This window comes from Oncorhynchus clarkii, chromosome 17, assembly GCF_045791955.1.
Source record: "Oncorhynchus clarkii lewisi isolate Uvic-CL-2024 chromosome 17, UVic_Ocla_1.0, whole genome shotgun sequence".
Taxonomy (NCBI): Eukaryota; Metazoa; Chordata; class Actinopteri; order Salmoniformes; family Salmonidae; genus Oncorhynchus; species Oncorhynchus clarkii.
In genome coordinates, this window is record NC_092163.1 from 73,193,492 (window position 1) to 73,211,113 (window position 17,622).

The following is a 17,622-nucleotide window of genomic DNA, read 5'->3' on the forward strand; positions in this document are numbered from 1 at the left end:
TGCTGCTGGGTTTTGCACACTCAGCACTTTCCTGTGTGTATCAAGAATGGTCCACCACCCAAAGGACATCCAGCCATCTTGACATAACTGTGGGAAGCATTGGAGACAACATGGGCCAGCATCCCTGCAGAATGCTTTTGACACCTTGTAGAGTCCATGCCCAGACTAATTGAAGGTGGTGGTGTAACTCAATATTAGGAAGGTGTTCTTAATGTTTTGTAAAGTTTTGCCTAAACCTATGCTGTTGTTTGGTTGCAAATTGCAACAAAAAACATAATCCTAACCATGGAAACAAGATAGATGGAAAAAAAGTCATCCAAAACTGTTCAGACATAGCCACCCACCTTCGTAACCGCACAGCGGGTGGTGCCATTTTTGGCTCTGAAAACAGACTGGTAATCGTTTATGGACAACGGTTAAATTGAGCCAAAATGTATTTTATTGCAAGGAACCAGAGCAAGGAACCAATGAAATCTGTCGAGAAAAACTTTATCCAATCATAATCGTTCTAAAGGCGGGATATCCGCATGTAGGATGATATGTGTGTGGAGGTTGATCTAAAGGGAAAACATTCAGTGGGAGTGATAGGCTAGCTATTTCATTTCTTATTGACCGATTACAGTTCATATTCGTACGAATTGAAATAGCTAGCTATAGCCATGCCTGGAATAGATAAATTACCGATCGAGGAGACATTCGAGGACAGTCCGCAGGTAATCTCAATCTATGCTCTGTAGCTCCCTGTTGTCTTTGTGGTGTGCAAGAGCGCCTGCGAATGCTAGCCAGACATGTTAGTTCGCTTGAGCAAGCGTCAAATAAAGAGCTGTCAGAAGGTGATAGGTGGCCTCTTCAAAGCCAATATGTCTGGTCCCCAGGCAAACGAGCGAAACTGCTTCATGATATTTGGCCAACTGTCAATGGTAGTAGCTATTTTTGCATTATCGGCCTTTGCACCACCTGATAAAAGTAACTAGATAATGGGTTTCTATTGAGACAATGCCATGACACACATCACACCCTTGTTGTTGATGATATTGAACACACAAATTAGTCGGTTAAGCTACGTGACCGTCCTAGCTCCAGCTGGCTAGCTGGGTGCACCACTTCCTCCCTATCGTGGAGTTGAGTAAACCCCGCTACTTCCCCAGAATCTAGAGAATAGGTTATTGGCTAGCTACCGCTCTAGCTGCAAACCGCTGGATGTTGATGGGTTGGCTGTCTGACCATAGCTAGGCCTTTTATAATTGGTATTTGGCTTGTCTATGAGAGCTGCACTTGTACAGTGAATGTTAAATGTTCTTTACACCTAGTTTTGTATTTGTTGGCATTAATGAAACCCTCTTTCAGCTACGGTATATAGCCTAGATACAGTAACCAACAAAACTGCTTGCATGTCCAGTAGTCATAAGAATCATTACTGTCTGTTGCAGAACAGGCTTGTCCAGCAGTGTCAGGGGACTGAGGCAATAGAAAATACAATTTAATTATATTCCAATCCATTCTAGTCATTCTATTTCTATGGCTGAGGCTCTCTCCCCTGACAGAATGCAACAACATATACCGGTGAGACCAGTTCCAGAGTGTTGATCACTAGCTTGCACCCACAGACATGACATGTCCCTGACCTAGTCTGAGGCGTCTGGGGCATGACATGTAGCTGTACAGTATGGCAGTGGTGGCGCCCAGCTACCCTGCCTCCTGGATAGCTACTGGGCATGCATTCTTCATTATCCTGCCCTATGCAACCTACACAGTACACACCTGATTCAGCTAAACATAATCTTGATGAAGGGTCGCTCTCCAGGAGGAGATGTGTGGGATGAACACAATAGTCAGATGGATTGGCTAAAGCCACAGATCTGGGACCAGATTAGCCTTGCACAACGGTGACATACGTGTGCCATCTAAGCTTCCTCTTTCAGGTAGGCCTAACCTGAATTTTTCCTTAGATGAGTGGTTCCTTCATCTACTGTCTTTCTCTCCCTGTTGCCAGACGCGCTCCCTGCTCGGTGTGTTCGAGGAGGATGCGGCTGCAATATCCAACTACTCCCAGAAGCTCTTCCAGGCCATGAACAGAATCTACGATGCACAAGTGAGCAATGAGCCCTGGGATAAGTTCATGCCAGTTAGTGTTCAGGCTTTTAAATTTTTTTTTAAAGCAAGCACACTCATACAAACAGGGCTGTAACCAGGGTTTTGGTGAGGTCCTGACATTTTTGAAAGTTGAAGCTCATTTGCTGCATTTCTACCAAAATGTTTTTTAAATGCTATTTGGGGAACAGCAAAAACAAGCAAAAATGCCCCCAGCCATTATCACCTTGGCTGCTGTAGTTTCATTCACCTCAGTCCATCTACAAACACAGAGCCTATTAGCTATACAATTGTAACGTCATACCCCTGAAAGGGGGGAAATATGAGAAAGGATTCACACTGACACGTAGCATTGGAAACGAAAACAAAAACGTATGACATTTTCAGAACTGTGTTGATTGCATGTTGTATTTTAATGTCGGCCTTTAGGGAACATAAGCCACATGGAGATGTTCATATTGAAACGTATGTTTTTTTTCCCCCTAATTTGTTTGATAAGATTAGTACAGATTTTCTCAGGGGACCCCACATGGGGCTCTGTTCCTCTGCTCCCTCCCTTCTGCATGCATTGCAGTCTGCTTCACTACTGGGCACTGCATCACTGTCTGTCTCGGTAGCCTACTCTCTGTAGAGCAACGTTATTATGAGAACTTAGTAGCGTATTTTTTGCTCCTGCTGAGATAGGCTCTGTTTAACGTTCGCTTTGGCTTCTTCATTCTTCTAGCTGGCTAAGTAATACTAGCCAGAGCCCTTCAACATTATTGCAATATGTCTCTGCTGGCAGCTAGCCACCTGACTCACTGACATATTTATAAGCAACTATTTACCAGTTGTGCACTCATTCTCTGAGAGTTGGTTTTTGGTTGTTTTGGGGATGTCTGTAAACAGTATTAATCGCAGGATGGTTTTAAAACGGCCTTTTGTCCAGTATCTCGCAAGCATACGATCAGCAGCGTCTCAAGTTGCCTAATTGAGCCGAATGTGAGGCGGGGAGTTCATATCACGTCTCAGGCCCCTGGCCTGTGCTGCGAAAGGGTAGTGAATGTGCTGCCAAAAAGGCAAATCCGGGAGGCAAATCCAGGAGTATTCATGTCCTTTGACTTATTCCACATTTTATTGTGTTACAGCCTGAATTCAAAATGGATTTTTTTTTTGTACTATTTTTTTACCTTACCCGTCTACATAAAAGATCCCATAATGACAAAGTGAAAACATGTTTTTAGAAATGTTTGCAAATGTATTGAAAATGAAATACAGATATCTAATTTACATACGTTTTCACACCCTGAGTGTACATGTTAGAATCACCTTTGGCAGCAATTACAACTTTGAGTCTGTCTGAGTCTTCCAGCTCTGTCATGTTGGTTGTTGATCATTGTTTGACAGCCATTTTCAAGTCTTGCCTTAGGTTTTCAAGTAGATTTAAGTCAAAACTGTAACTAGGCCAATCAGGATCATTCAATGTCGTTTTGGTAAGTATATTTGGCCTTGTGTTTTAGGTTATTGTCCTGCTGAAAGAGGAATTTGTCTCCCCGTGTCTGTTGGAAAGCAGACTGAACCAGGTTTTCCTGAAGGATTTTGCCTGTGCTTAGCTCTATTCTGTTTATTTTCATAAAAAAACTCCCTAGTCCTTGGCAAAGACAAGCATACCCATGACATAAAGAGTGGTACTCGGGGATGTGTTGGATATGCCCCAAACATAGCACTTTGTATTTAGGACATAGTTAATTTCTTTGCAACATTTTTTGCGGTGTTACTTTAGTGCCTTGTTGCAAACAGGATGCATGTTTTGTAATATTTGTATTCTGACAGGCTTCCTTCTTTTCACTCTGTCATTTAGGTTTGCATTGTGGAGTAACACAATGTTGTTGATCCATCCTCAGTTTTCACCTATCACAGCTAATAAGCTCTAACTGTTTAATGTTGCCATTGGCCTCATGGTGAAATCTTTGTAGTGACTGTGTGTGCTGATACGCCATCCAAAGTGTAATTCAAAACCTGGTCTTTGTGGTTGATTCTGTGTTTGACAGGCTATAACTCAACAAAATGTGGAGAAAGACAAGGGGTGTGAATACTTTCTGAAGGCACTATATATATATATATATATATGTCAGTCCGTGGAGTTCCGAGACAGGATTGTGTCGAGGCACAGATCTGGGGAAGGGTACAAAAAATTTCTGCAGCATTGAAGATCCCCAAGAATGCAGGGGTCTTCATCATTCTTAAATTAAAGAAGTTTGGAACCACCAAGACTCTTCCTAGAGCTGAGCAATCGTGGGAGAAGGGCCTTGGTCAGGGTGGTGACCAAGAACCCGATGGTCACTCTGACAGAGCTCCAGAGTTCCTCTGTGGAGATGGGAGAATGCTCCAGAAGGACAACCATCTCTGCAGCACTCCACCAATCAGGCCTTTATGGTAGAGTGGCCAGACGGAAGCCACTCCTAAGTAAAAGGCCCATGACAGTTTGCCTTAAAGCACTCTCAGACCATGAGAGACAAGATTATCTGGTCTGATGAAACCAAGATTGAACTCTTTGGCCTGCGTACCTAGTGTCATGTCTGGAGGAAACCTGGCACCATCCGTACGGTGAAGTATGGTGGTGGCAGCATCTTGCTGTGGGGATTGTTTTCAGCGGCTGGGAGACTAGTTAGGATCGAAGGAAAGATGAACGGAGCAAAGTACAGAGAGATCCTTGATGAAATCCTGCTCCGAGCGCTCAGGACCTCAGACTAGTGCAAAGGTTCACCTTCCAACAGGACAATGACCCTAAGCACACAGCCAAGACAAGGCAGTAGTGGCTTTGGGACAAGTCTCTGAATGTCTTTGAGTGTCCCTGCCAGAGACCAGACTTGAACGCGATCTAACTTCTCTGGCGAGACATGAAAATAGCTGTGCAGCGACGCTCTCCATCCAACCCGCCAGAGCTGGAGAGGATCTGCAGAGAAGAATGGGAGAAACTCCCCAAATACAGTTGCACCAAGCTGGTAGCGTCATACCCACGACGACTCGAGGCTGTAATCGCTGCCAAAGGTGCTTCAACAAAGTACTGAGTAAAGGGTCTGAATACTTATGTAAATGTGGTATTTCAGTTATTTTTAATACATTTGGGGAGAAAACTGTTTTTGCTTTGTTGTTATTGGGTATTGTGCGTAGATTGATGAAAAATAATTTAATTTTAGAACAAGACTGTAATGTAACAAAATGTGGAAAAAGTCAAGGGGTCTGAAATACTTTCCGAATGGACTATATTTGTACTATTCAACATTTGTTACAAATGAGACATTTTCCAGACCTCCTCATGCAGTTAAGGCCAAGCAGACAAACACACAATAATAAGTAGTTGCTCCTACAGTCGGTTAGGTAAAACTACATTTGCTTTTCTCCTTTTCAGAATGAGTTGAGTGCTGCCACCCATCTCACCTCCAAACTCCTGAAGGAGTATGAGAAACAGGTATGTTCTCACAATGTCAACATGTTGTATGTATGATAGAGGTGATGGATTTCCCTTTGAACTGTCCGTTATGTTTTCTATGGCACGTTAATGCACTACTAGGATCAGGTGAAACATAAAAACACCTTGTCAATTATGGTATTATCATTAAGGCCCAGAGTTTTGTTTTATAATGTGACCTGACCAGGCAAGAAACTAGGGCCTAGTCAATTTTCTTCCAGTCAGGAAATGCTTGCATTTCTTTTCCATCTTCTAAGAAACCCGTTTGTTTAAAACATTAGTTGAATGCTCTGATTGTAGGTCCCTCTGGATAAGAGTGTCTTGTCAAACGACTAAAATATAAATGGAAAATGCATTAGGACTTTGGCCTGTCTTTGCAGCGCTTCCCTCTTTGCAGCGACGACGAGGTCATGAGCTCCACACTGCAGCATTTTGCCAAAGTCATAGACGAGGTGAGAACTGCTGCTCTGCCCTCATCCTCCTCCTCACTGTGGCACGCTGCTGCTCACATAGGATTACATTTATCTTAACCTTTACCTTCTTTAATTACACTATAAACACTCTCTCACACTGCACTTTAACTTCTTCCTTCTTTCTGTCTATCTTAACCTCTTCCATCTCTCCGTCTTAACCTTGGGGCGGCAGGGTTAGTGGTTAGAGCGTTGGACTAGTAACCGGAAGGTTGCAAGTTCAAATCCCCGAGCTGACAAGGTACAAAATCTGTCGTTCTGCCCCTGAACAGGCAGTTAACCCACTGTTCCTAGGCCGTCATTGAAAATAAGAATTTGTTCTTAACTGACTTGCCTAGTTAAAGGTAAAAAAAAAAAAAACTCTCCGATCCTTCACTCTTACATACTCTTTCAATCTTAATTTAAACCCCTCCCTCCCTTCCTTCACTCTTACATACTCTTTCAATCTTAATTTAAACCCCTCCCTCCCTTCCTTCACTCTTACATACTCTTTCAATCTTAATTTAAACCCCTCCCTCCCTTCCTTCACTCTTACATACTCTTTCAATCTTAATTTAAACCCCTCCCTTCCTTCCTTCACTCTGTATTTACCTATCTTCCTTCTTGCTAGGCTCCCCCACCTCTCCTCTGTGATGAGAGAGACATTTCCCTGAGGAGATTCCATAATGTAACTGGCCTTTCTTCTCTCCCGCAGTTGAGTTCCTGTCATGCAGTCCTCTCCACTCAGCTGGCTGACGCCATGATGTTCCCTATCACCCAGTTTAAGGAGAGGGACTTAAGAGGTAAGACTCTAAATTCCATAACCCTTTTTTTTACTGTTTATATAGAGATAAATACAGTTATGAGAGATGGAGACCGATCACAGGGATGACAAGGGCATAGAATTACATATAAAATCCTATTAAATAAATCTAAATTAATAGGAGTCTGAAGGTGGCTGTGCTGCACTATCGCTAGCCTAGACCAACGTCTGGCACTTTGTAAAGTTGACTAGTGGCAGAATGTGAACAGATAGTTGAAATGGATGTTAACCATCTTTCTCTCCCCTACAGAGATACTGACTCTGAAGGAAGTGTTCCAGATTGCCAGTGATGGTGAGTGCGAACTACTCAGTAAAACATGAAAACAAATTATTGTTGTGACATGGTATGATTTCATGAGCCCATGTTGTAATTGTAATAACCACTCATGACATGTTTCTGTCTACAGATCATGACATGGCCATCAACCGATACAGCCGTCTCTCTAAAAGGAGGGACAACGAGAAGGTACAGGGTTTGTTTTTGGGAACATAATATTATTTTTGGAGAAGTTCATTATTATAAGATGACCTTGTTGTAACAATAACTGTCTCACCAAATTAAACCTGACATTTTGTGTGTGTGTCTTCTCTCCAGGTGAAGGGCGAGGTGATGGAGGATGTGTATACCTCCAGGAAGAAGCAGCACCAGACCATGATGCACTACTTCACAGCCCTCAACACTCTGCAGTACAAGAAGAAGATTGCCATTCTGGAGCCGCTGCTGGGGTATATGCAGGCACAGGTACTGTACAACAACCTTACTTCCGCCTCCCTTCCGTCTCTCTCGATTACACCTTCTTTCTCTCCTCTCTCTTTCTCTGTCTCTCTATCTCCAGTATATGTTCTGATCAGCATGTCTATATCTCTGTATCTCTCAGATCAACTTTTTCAAGCTGGGATCAGAGAACCTCACCCAGCAGTGGGAAGATTTCCTCACCAACATAGGAACCAGCGTTCAGAAGTAAGCTTCAACCTGAATCTCCTAGACCCTAGGAATTTGTAGAGATCTGAGAAGATTGGATAGTTGTAAGCAATGGTGGTAGCTCCATATTGCCTTCTGTTAGGCCAAATGGAATTATTGCCATATTGCATGCAGTGTGTTTAAGGCTGGGCGTGTGTGGTTGTGTCCAGTGTCCGCAGGGAGATGGATGGTGAGGTAGATGTAATGCAACAGACCATCCAGGACTTGGAGCAGGCCAGTGACCTCCTCTACATGCCAGACCCCGACCCTAGCCAGGTTCCTGTCAACCGCAACCTCACACGCAAGGCCGGCTACCTCTACAGACGAAAGTAAGACAGCACTGTCACACACCAGACACACACACGAGCCTGGCAATGGCTACCTCAACAAATGTATACATTCAAATCAATCCACTCAAGTTAGTCCATATCAAGCTACGGTAGGACAGCAGTTTTGTCTCTGGCCACAGATGTTCATAACGCTTGCTTGATAAAAAAAAATAAAAATATATATATATATATATATATATATATTGGTCCTATTAATTTGTAGTGTTTGACGTTAGTTTGGTCCCAAAAGGCAGTCACCTGCACCAGAACAACAACACGTTTTAACCATGCCACCTTTTCTCTTCTGAATGTGTCCGCCTAGTAAAACAGGCCTAGTGTCTTCCTCCTGGGAGCGGCAGTACTTCTTCACCCAGGGAGGGAACCTGATGGGCCAGGCACGAGGGCATGTAGCTGGGGGTCTGGTCATGGACATCGATAATTGCTCTGTCATGGCCGTGGACTGTGAGGACCGACGCTTCTGCTTCCAGATCACATCCTTTGACGGCAAGAAGTAAATGACTACATATTAAAGCTTTATAAACCAGTAATACCAGCTTATGAAAAATAATGGCGCCGGCGGGGGATGGCTGCCGTTTTGCTCCTAACCAATTGTGCTATTTTGTGTTTTTTCTAATTTGTAACTTATTTTGTACGTAATGTTTCTGCCTCTTATGACCGAAAAATAGCTTCTGGATATCAGAACAGCGATTTACTCACCTCAAACGGGACAAAGAAGGGAATACAGTAGGTACAGATCAGGGGAGAATAAACTGGATGACCTCCGTTCGTACAGATCAGGGTGCCTTGTAAGAATGCCTTGGTTGAGTGGGTAACACGCCTCTACCATCCGTTCTTTTGGCCAAAGTGCAATCACGGGAGAATAAACTGGATGACCTCCGTTCGAGATTATCCTACATTAACTGTAATATCTTATGTTTCACGAGGCGTGGCTGAATGATGACACAGATAATATACAGTTGGCTGGGTTTTCCATGCATCGGCAGGACAGAACAGCTACGTCCGGTAAGACGAGGGGTACGGGTGTGTGTCTATTTGTCAATAACAGCTGGTGCGCGATATCTAATATTGAGGTAGTCTCAAAGTATTGCTCGCCTAAGGTAGAGTACCTCATGATAAGCTATAGACTACACTGTCTACCAAGAGACTTCAACTATATTTTTCACAGCCGTCTATATACCACCACAAACCGATGCTGGTAATAAGACCGCACTCAACAAGCTGTATTCTGCCATAAGCAAACAAGAAAATGCTCGTCCAGAAGCGGCGCTCCTAGTGGCCGAGGACTTTAATGCAGGCAAACTTAAATCCGTTTTTACCTAATTTCTACCAGCATGTCACGTGCACCCCGAGGGAAAAAAACTATAGACCTTTACTCCACACACAGAGACATATACAAAGCTCTCCCTCGCCCTCCATTTGGCAAATCTGACCATAATTATATATTCCTGATTCCTGCTAACAAGCAAACACTAAAGCAGAAAGTACCAGTGACTCGCTCAATACGGAAGTGGTCAGATGATGCTACACTACAGGACTGTTTTGCAAACACAGACTGGAATATGTTCCGGGATTCATCCAATGGCTTTGAGGAGTATATTATTAAACTTATTGCTGCAATAGTAACTAAGATGGGGAGAAGTCTGTCTATAATAAATAAAGCTCTGCCTTCTTAAAAACACTATCAACAAGGCAGGTCTTACAGGCCCTAGTTTTGTTGCACCTTGACTAGTGTTCAGCCGTGTGGTCAGGTGCCACAAAAAAAGACATAGGAAAATTGCAATTGGATCAGAACAAGGCAGCACGGCTGGCCCTTGGATGTACACAGAGAACTAATATTAATAATATGCATGTCAATCTCTCCTGGCTGAAAGTGGAGGAGAGATTGACTTCATCACTACTTTATGAGAGGTATTGACATGTTGAATGCACCGAGCTGTCTGTCTAAACTACTGGCACACAGCTCGGACACCCATGCATACCCCACAAGCCATGCCACAAGAGATCTCTTCACAGTCCCTACGTCCCAAACAGACTATGGGAGGCACACAGTACTACATAGAGCCATGACTACATGGAACTCTATTCCACATCAAGTAACTGACGCAAGCAGTAGAATTAGATTTAAAAAACAGATTTAAAAAACACCTTATGGAACAGCGGGGACTGAAGCAGCACAAACATTGGCACAGACATATGCATACACACACACACACACACAATAACATACTCACTATACATACACATGGATTTAGTACTGTAGATATGTGGTAGTGGTAGAGTAGGGGCCTGAGGGCACACAGTGTGTTGTGAATGTATTGTAATGTTTTAAAATTGTATAAACTGCCTTAATTTTGCTGGACCCCAGGAAGAGTAGCTGCTGCTTTGGCAGAAGCTAATGGGGATTCATAATAAATACAAATATTAATTGATTAAGTGCATTGACGATGTCGTTCCCACAGTGACCGTACGTACATATCCCAACCAGAAGCCATGGATTACAGGCAACATTCGCACCGAGCTAAAGGCTAGAGCTGACACTTTCAAGGAGCGGGAGACTAATCCAGACACTTCTAAGAAATCTTGCTATGCCCTCAGACGAACCATCAAACAGGCCAGCGTCAGTACAGGACTAAGATTGAATCATACTACACCGGCTCTGATGCTTGTCGAATGTGACTGGGCTTGCAAACTATTACAGACTACAAATGGAAACCCAGCCGCGAGCTGCCCAGTGACACGAGCCTACCAGACGGGCTAAATGCCGATGTGAGCAATACCTTTTAAACAGGTCAATTATTCACAAGGCCGCGATTAGCAGGACGTGTACTCAGAGCATGCGCAGACCAACTGGCATCTCTGTCTGAGTCTGTAATACCTACATGTTTCAAGCAGACCACTATAGTCCCTGTGCCCAAAAAAGTGAAGGTAACCTGCCTAAATGTCTACTACTCCTTTGAAAGGCTGGTCATGGCTCACATCAACACCGTCATCCCAGAAACCCTAGACTCACTCCAATTCGCATACCACCCCAATAGATCCACAGATGACGCCATCTCAATTGCACTCCACACTGCCCTTTTCCTCCTGGGAAAAAAGGAACACTTATGTGAGAATACTGTTCATTGACTACAGCTCAGCCTTTCAACATCATAGTGCCCTCAAAGCTCATCACTAACCTCAGGTGTCCCTGGGACTAAACACATCACTATGCAACTGGATCCTGGACATCCTGACGGGCCGCCCACAGTTGGTAACAACACATCTGCCACGCTTGTCCTCAACATGGGGCCCCCCTCATGGGTGCGTGCTTAGTCCCCTCCTGTACTCCCTGTTCACCCACGACTGCGTGGCCAAGCACGACTCCAACACCATCATTAAGTTGGTTGACGACACAACCGTGGGAGGCCTGAACACTGACAACAATAGAGCCTATAGTGAGGAGGTCAGAGACCTGGCAGTGTGGTGCCAGGACATCAACCTCTCACTCAATGTGAGCAAGACTAAGGAGATGATCGTGGACTACAGGAAAAGGAGGGCCAAACACGCCCCCATTCACATCAAAAGTTTCAAGTGCCTTGGTGTCCACATCACCAACAAACTATCATGGTCCAAACACACCAAGAACGTTGTGAAGAGGGCACGACAACACCTTTTCCTGATACCGAATTTTTGGCATGGGTCCCCAGATCCTCAAAGTTCTACAGCTGCACCATCGAGAGCATCCTGACCGGTTGCATCACTGCCTGGTATGGCAACTGCTCGGCATCCGACCGTAAGGCGCTACAGAGGGTAGTGCTTACGGCGCAGTACATCGCTGGTGCCAAGCTTCCTGCCATCCAGGACCTATATACTTGGCGGTGTCAGAGGAAGACCCAAAATATGGTCAAAGACTCCAGTCACCCAAGTCTTAGACAGTTCTCTCTGCTACCGCACGGCAAGCGGTACCAGAGCACCAAGTCTAGGTCCAGAAGGCTCCTTACCAGCCTCTACCTCCAAGCCATAAGACTACTGAACAATTAATCAAATGGCCACCGAACTATTTACGTTGACCCCCCCCCCCCCCCCATTTGTTTTGTACACTGCTGCTACTCACTGCTTTATCTATGCATAGTCACTTTACCCCTACCTACATGTACATATTATCTCAACTAATGTATACCCCCGCACATTGACCCGGTATCCCCTGTATATAGCCTCATTATTGTTATTTTGTTTTTTGTATTCCTTCAGTTTATTTAGTAAATATTTTCTTAACTGCATTGTTGGTTAAAGGCTTGTAAGTAAACATTTAATGTTTTGGTCTACACCTGTTTTGTATTCGGGGCATGTGACAAATACATTTTGATTTGATTATGAACCTTTAGAACACTATTTTCACTGAAGTTACGGAGGTGCTTTGTCTTTGTTTCAGGGTGGTCATATTGCAGGCAGATAGCAGAAAGGACTGTGAAGAGGTGAGACAACAGTTTTAGTCACAATGTATTGTACATCTTATTTTTGTATTGTATAAATACAGCACAGACATGGAATTCGCGCATCTCCTAATAACGCTGTCCTGTGCTCCTCTCCTCCTTCAGTGGATTGCAACTATAAACAACATCTCAAAGAGGATATATCTGAGTGAGAACCCAGAGGTGAGTAGCCGGCAATCACTGGAAAACCCTACTCTTACATCATCATCATCATTCAATCTGTCATCTATAATTAGAGCTGTGAGCCCTATGGTGTGACATTCCCCCAGACAATGCTGGATGTCTGTGATGTGAGTCTCATCTCCCACCTCCCTTTGTTACCGAGCTGTTGTCAAGCACATTTCTTCATTGCTGAAATGCCCTCTTTCTTTTGGCAGGAAATTGCAGCCAGAGTGAACCAATCAGCTCTTGAGGCTGTGACACCGTCTCCCTCCTTCCAGCAGAGGCATGAGAGTATGCGGCCGACCACGTGCGTTTCTGAATCATAGAGACTTCATTATTATTAGAGCCAGGAGTTTTTCCTGACCATGGAACACTCTGGGCCTTGGTAGTGTATAGCCGATAACTACTCTAGCCTATAAAGTGGTTACATAATCAAGACTAACCAAGGTAAACCCTACTGTAGTAAGTTAAATTAAGACAAACCCTGCTCTAGTTAGAGGTGTCATGATATTGCATTCTGTCCAACTCTCTAACCTCCATCTCTCTCTAACCTCTCTGACCTCCATCTCTCTCTGACGTCCGTCTCTCCTGTATAGACAAGGGCGGTCCCGGGCAGTGCGGACCAGCAGTGTGAGCTCAGTGGGCTCTGAGACGGCCTCACCGGCCCTCTCTGTCCTCTCATTGGACGCCCTGGTGGCTCCTGACACGCCCATCCAGTTTGACATCATCTCTCCAGTCAGCGAGGAGTACGCAGGCCAGGCCAAGGCTGCGGGACAGGGCAGGTCGGTACTAACTAACCAGGGTTTCCCAAACGGTGTATAGGCGGGACGAGACCCTGGTATATGTTGAAGTTAGGGGGCGAAACGTTGGTTTTAGAAGTGGGGGGAGATTAGTTATTTCTTTGAATTATACAGTTGGATAAACACTCCAAACAGCATACCCAACCGCTCGAAGGCATCCACATGGTCCTAAAGCACCCCGTTGCCTCGTTTCATATCACATTTCAATAATAAAAATGCAATTGCAGAAGGTTTCGCCCCTCGTTCAAGCTATATTGAAACGAAAACAGTCATATTAATTCATATTTTTGTGTTTCTTTTCTCCCCGTTTCTGAAAGAAGGACCAACCCGTTTGGTGAATCAGGAGACACTCCACCTGAGGAGAGTGAAGGTAGTGTCTCTGTCTGTCTGTCTGTGTCAGGTCTGTCTTGCTGTGTGTCTGTGCGCATGCCATTGTCTGTCCCCCCCCCCTCTCTATCTGTCTGTGTCAGGTCTGGCTTTGTGTCACCCCCCCTCTCTCTCTCTCTCTGTGTGTCCATCCAGACTCCATCCTGCACCAGCTGTTCATTGTGCGTTTCCTGGGTTCTATGGAGGTGAAGAATGCAGACAGCTCTGACGTCATCTATGAGACCATGAGACAGATCCTAGCAGCCAGGGCCATACATAACATCTTCAGGATGACTGAGTCTCACCTGCTGGTCACCTGCGACTGCCTCAAGTGAGACATATGCTCTTTGAGTAATGTGCATGCGTTTTTTTTATTTTTATGTGTGACATAATTAACAGCATGCTCTTACAGTCAATAGATTTACCTGTGTGTGATGTTTTGTGGTTTTCAGGCTCATCGATCCTCAGACACAAGTCACACGGCTGAGGGTAGGTCCTCCAACTCACACTACCTCCACTAGAACATGTTTATGTTTGGCATTCTATTTACTGATAGTCAATTATATAATTTCCTCAGTAGCATTACTGGTAGGTGAAATCAATCATCACTGACACAACACCTGTCTACACTCAACATTAGACATGACTTCGTTTTAATTCTCCCCTCCCCAAGTTCCCTCTTTCCAGTGTGGTGGTGTGTTCGTCCCACCAGGAGAACAAGCGTCTGTTTGGATTCGTCCTGCAGACTGCAGAAGGCAGGGTGGACGGACGACCTGTCACCGTCTGCTATATCTTTGAGTCCAACAATGATGGGGAGAAGGTAAGTTCTGCTCTGCTGTGTAGCCTTTGTTCTAACATGTGTTGGTAGGGCCAGTAGTTACACGATATAACTAGGGCCTGGAGTTTTTCCTGGTCAGCCACACATGCAAATGTGTTTTCATGGTTTGGAACAAGTCCTGACTCTAGGAATAAGCATATTGTGTCTGTATAGTGATGGCACTATCAGTTAAAACGGTTTATAGTTTTCATGTTGTGACAAAAGGAAGATATTTGCATGTGTCTACTGTTCCCTGTGTTAATTTCTTTCTTTTTTTTATCTCTGATTGCAAGTTGTGTTGTTCTCCTTTCAGATATGTGACAGTGTTGGGCTGGCCAAACAGATCGCTTTCCACTCAGAGATGGTAAGACATGTGAGACTCTCTGTTTTAGTGGAATTCATTTAAGATTTTAAGATGAATCTTAGCTACTCATGTGGGACCTTGACAATTTTTTTTACTGATTCAGGATCGCAAAGCTACAGAGAAGAAGGAGGAGCAGGACAAGGCCAAGGAGAAACAGCAGGAGGAGCTGAGTAAACAGAAACAGATTGAAAAGGTAGCGTCAGTGTCCCAGCAAATCAATACATTGCCGTACCAAAAGAATTGACAATATAGTACTTATCCTATTCTTGTTGACTTGTAGATCAATGCCTATCTTGATCAGTGTTTGGTCTATAATCATAACTGTATTACCCTCTGTGTTCACTCATGTTACAGTAAACTGAATGATTCATTGATTAATTGATGAGTCAATTAATTTGAATGAACCCACAGGACCTGGAGGAACAGAGCCGTTTAATCGCAGCCTCCAGTCGCCCCACCCCCCCTGCTCCTAACGCTGATGGGCAGTTCCTGGTGCTGAGCAAAAGCCAATCAGAGGACAGTGATGCAGGACCGGAGGGTCGGGAGAAGGGAGAATCTGAGGCCTAAGAGAATGGAAGGGGAAAGAGCTTTCATCAGATACTACTTTGGACCATCAAACTACCGGAAATCGATCATCTTCAATGGAAGGAGACGACATGAGAAGACTTTGAGCAATTGTTTGTGTGATTTTTGGTCCATAGGGCAGGCACAATTGGCCCAGCGTCTTCTGGATTAGGGGTAGGCCGTTACTGTAAATAAGAATTTGTTCTTAATTGACTTGCCTAGTTAAATAAATGTTTAAAAGTCACCTATGTTGAGCCAATGTTATTTTCTGAACAGACAACTGAACAAGCTTGGCGATGTCTTACTACAAAGTACTATCCGGTGAAAAAGCACAGTAAGAGCGGGAGTTGGTTCCTTGGCTCCTCAACCCTGGGCCTCGGCTTAGCCTCTATGGGTTTTTCTCTGGCTCCTGCATTGTTTTACAGAGGAGTTGGACTGCAAATAGACTTTATAACATTAAACAAAGATGGATTAAGACCCCACTAAACTTAACAAAAGAAGAGGAGAAATAAATGTGTGTGAATGACTGAACACTCAAAGAATCCTTCCGGATCTTTCTCATCCTCCATATGTAAATCATGTATTATATACTGGTACTTGTATTCAGAGGAAATGTAGAAGGAGATGATTAATGCTTTTAAGCTTTTATTTTATTTTTTATAATCAGGGTGACTCTGAATACCATTGGCATACTAGAAAACATGGAGATTATAGAGTGTATTAATTTGTTGGGGGAGGGAAGACATTGCACATGTTAATACTGTAATGACATGTATAAAATACTTGTTTATGTCAACCATATACATGTTGTCTTCCATTCAGCTAACACGCTTGCATGTGCTTTGGATCCCATCATTCAAGATACCTAATTGCCACGCTTGTTTTTCTTCTATAATGAATATTTACCCTTTTCAATTAACCGTTTGAGTGTGTTTGGTTTCAAGATGAGAATTTAGATCTCTAATCATTTAACCCCAAACACCATAATGGTTTCTCGTTCAATGGATCAGACTACTTGCCATAGCCCTACAGACCTTGTGCCTGAGGTGTAATGTATTCATCTCATTGGTTGGAACGAAGAACAACACTATATTACAAAGTCCCAAATCAGGGCATTGACTCTTAAAAGGAAGAATGGGATCTATGAACTGTTTGTTTTTTCCCCCATTATGTGTGTTAATCCATTTTATGTTTCGAAGTGGTTTGTGTTTTTCTCAGATTTCTGTATAAAGAAATGCACTACATACAAGTATGTATGCTATTGAACAGTTTGTCTGAAATGTTCCTCACCCTTAACCCATTGCTATGTAAGTTTGTGCTGAGCTCTGACTAAGTTTACCACTTACCAACTCATAGTGAACACATAATGCAGGGAAAACTATCATATCAACAAAGTTGAATTGATTTGACATATTACTGGTAATGAAAGTTGAGTCTACTTTATTATCATTTTGGGGAAAGGTGTTTAAAGGAGTAGTTAGGAACTGTTAGATGTTAATAGGGGGGGGCTGCACTTTAATTATTGATGCAGGGGGAAATAGGATCATGTTTACTCTATATACTTCAGTGATTACTGTTGCAGTCTTAAATAGCTTTTCAACAATAAAGGTACACTAATTCAAGGCTGTCTTTATTTTAGAACTCCTAGGTTGTGTGTGTGTGTCTCGAGACTAAAGGGTGACTGTAAAAACAAGCATATTATTTCGTACAATAGCAGACTACTTTTATAGTCTGAACAAAAGTATTGGGTGCGCCCGTGCGCATTGAGGACGTCCCGTGTATCAGAATCCTCTCCATTCCATTCAGGGAGAAAAGTAAACAAGTGTGCTATTCGTTTAAAACTCCCGTTGTTCTGTTCGCTAAAGCGAGCACTAATCTGCTCTTAATCGGTCGAATCGAGGAAGAACAATGATTACACGCGGATTTCCAGCAACATGTCAACCTGGTGCTGT

At 43.6% G+C, this 17,622-nt stretch overlaps 1 protein-coding gene across 2 annotated transcripts; it reads left to right on the forward strand.

The window, feature by feature from the left end:
• Positions 1–519: 519 nt before the first annotated feature.
• LOC139371394 (DCC-interacting protein 13-alpha-like) lies at positions 520–17,292 on the forward strand. Of its 2 annotated transcripts, none has more exons than XM_071111781.1 (22): positions 520–713; positions 1,994–2,092; positions 5,483–5,542; positions 5,923–5,994; positions 6,707–6,794; positions 7,065–7,106; positions 7,222–7,280; positions 7,410–7,556; positions 7,693–7,775; positions 7,946–8,104; positions 8,427–8,615; positions 12,537–12,579; positions 12,703–12,759; positions 12,975–13,066; positions 13,356–13,541; positions 13,877–13,929; positions 14,082–14,256; positions 14,378–14,414; positions 14,599–14,745; positions 15,056–15,106; positions 15,210–15,299; positions 15,518–17,292. In XM_071111781.1, the coding sequence occupies exons 1-22, from the start codon at positions 660–662 to the stop codon at positions 15,671–15,673; spliced, it is 2,139 nt and encodes a 712-aa protein (XP_070967882.1). In that variant the 5' UTR covers positions 520–659; the 3' UTR covers positions 15,674–17,292. The 2 variants fall into 2 exon arrangements, with proteins under 2 accessions (XP_070967882.1, XP_070967883.1); XM_071111782.1 differs by having other exon boundaries at positions 13,880–13,929.
• Positions 17,293–17,622: the final 330 nt, after the last annotated feature.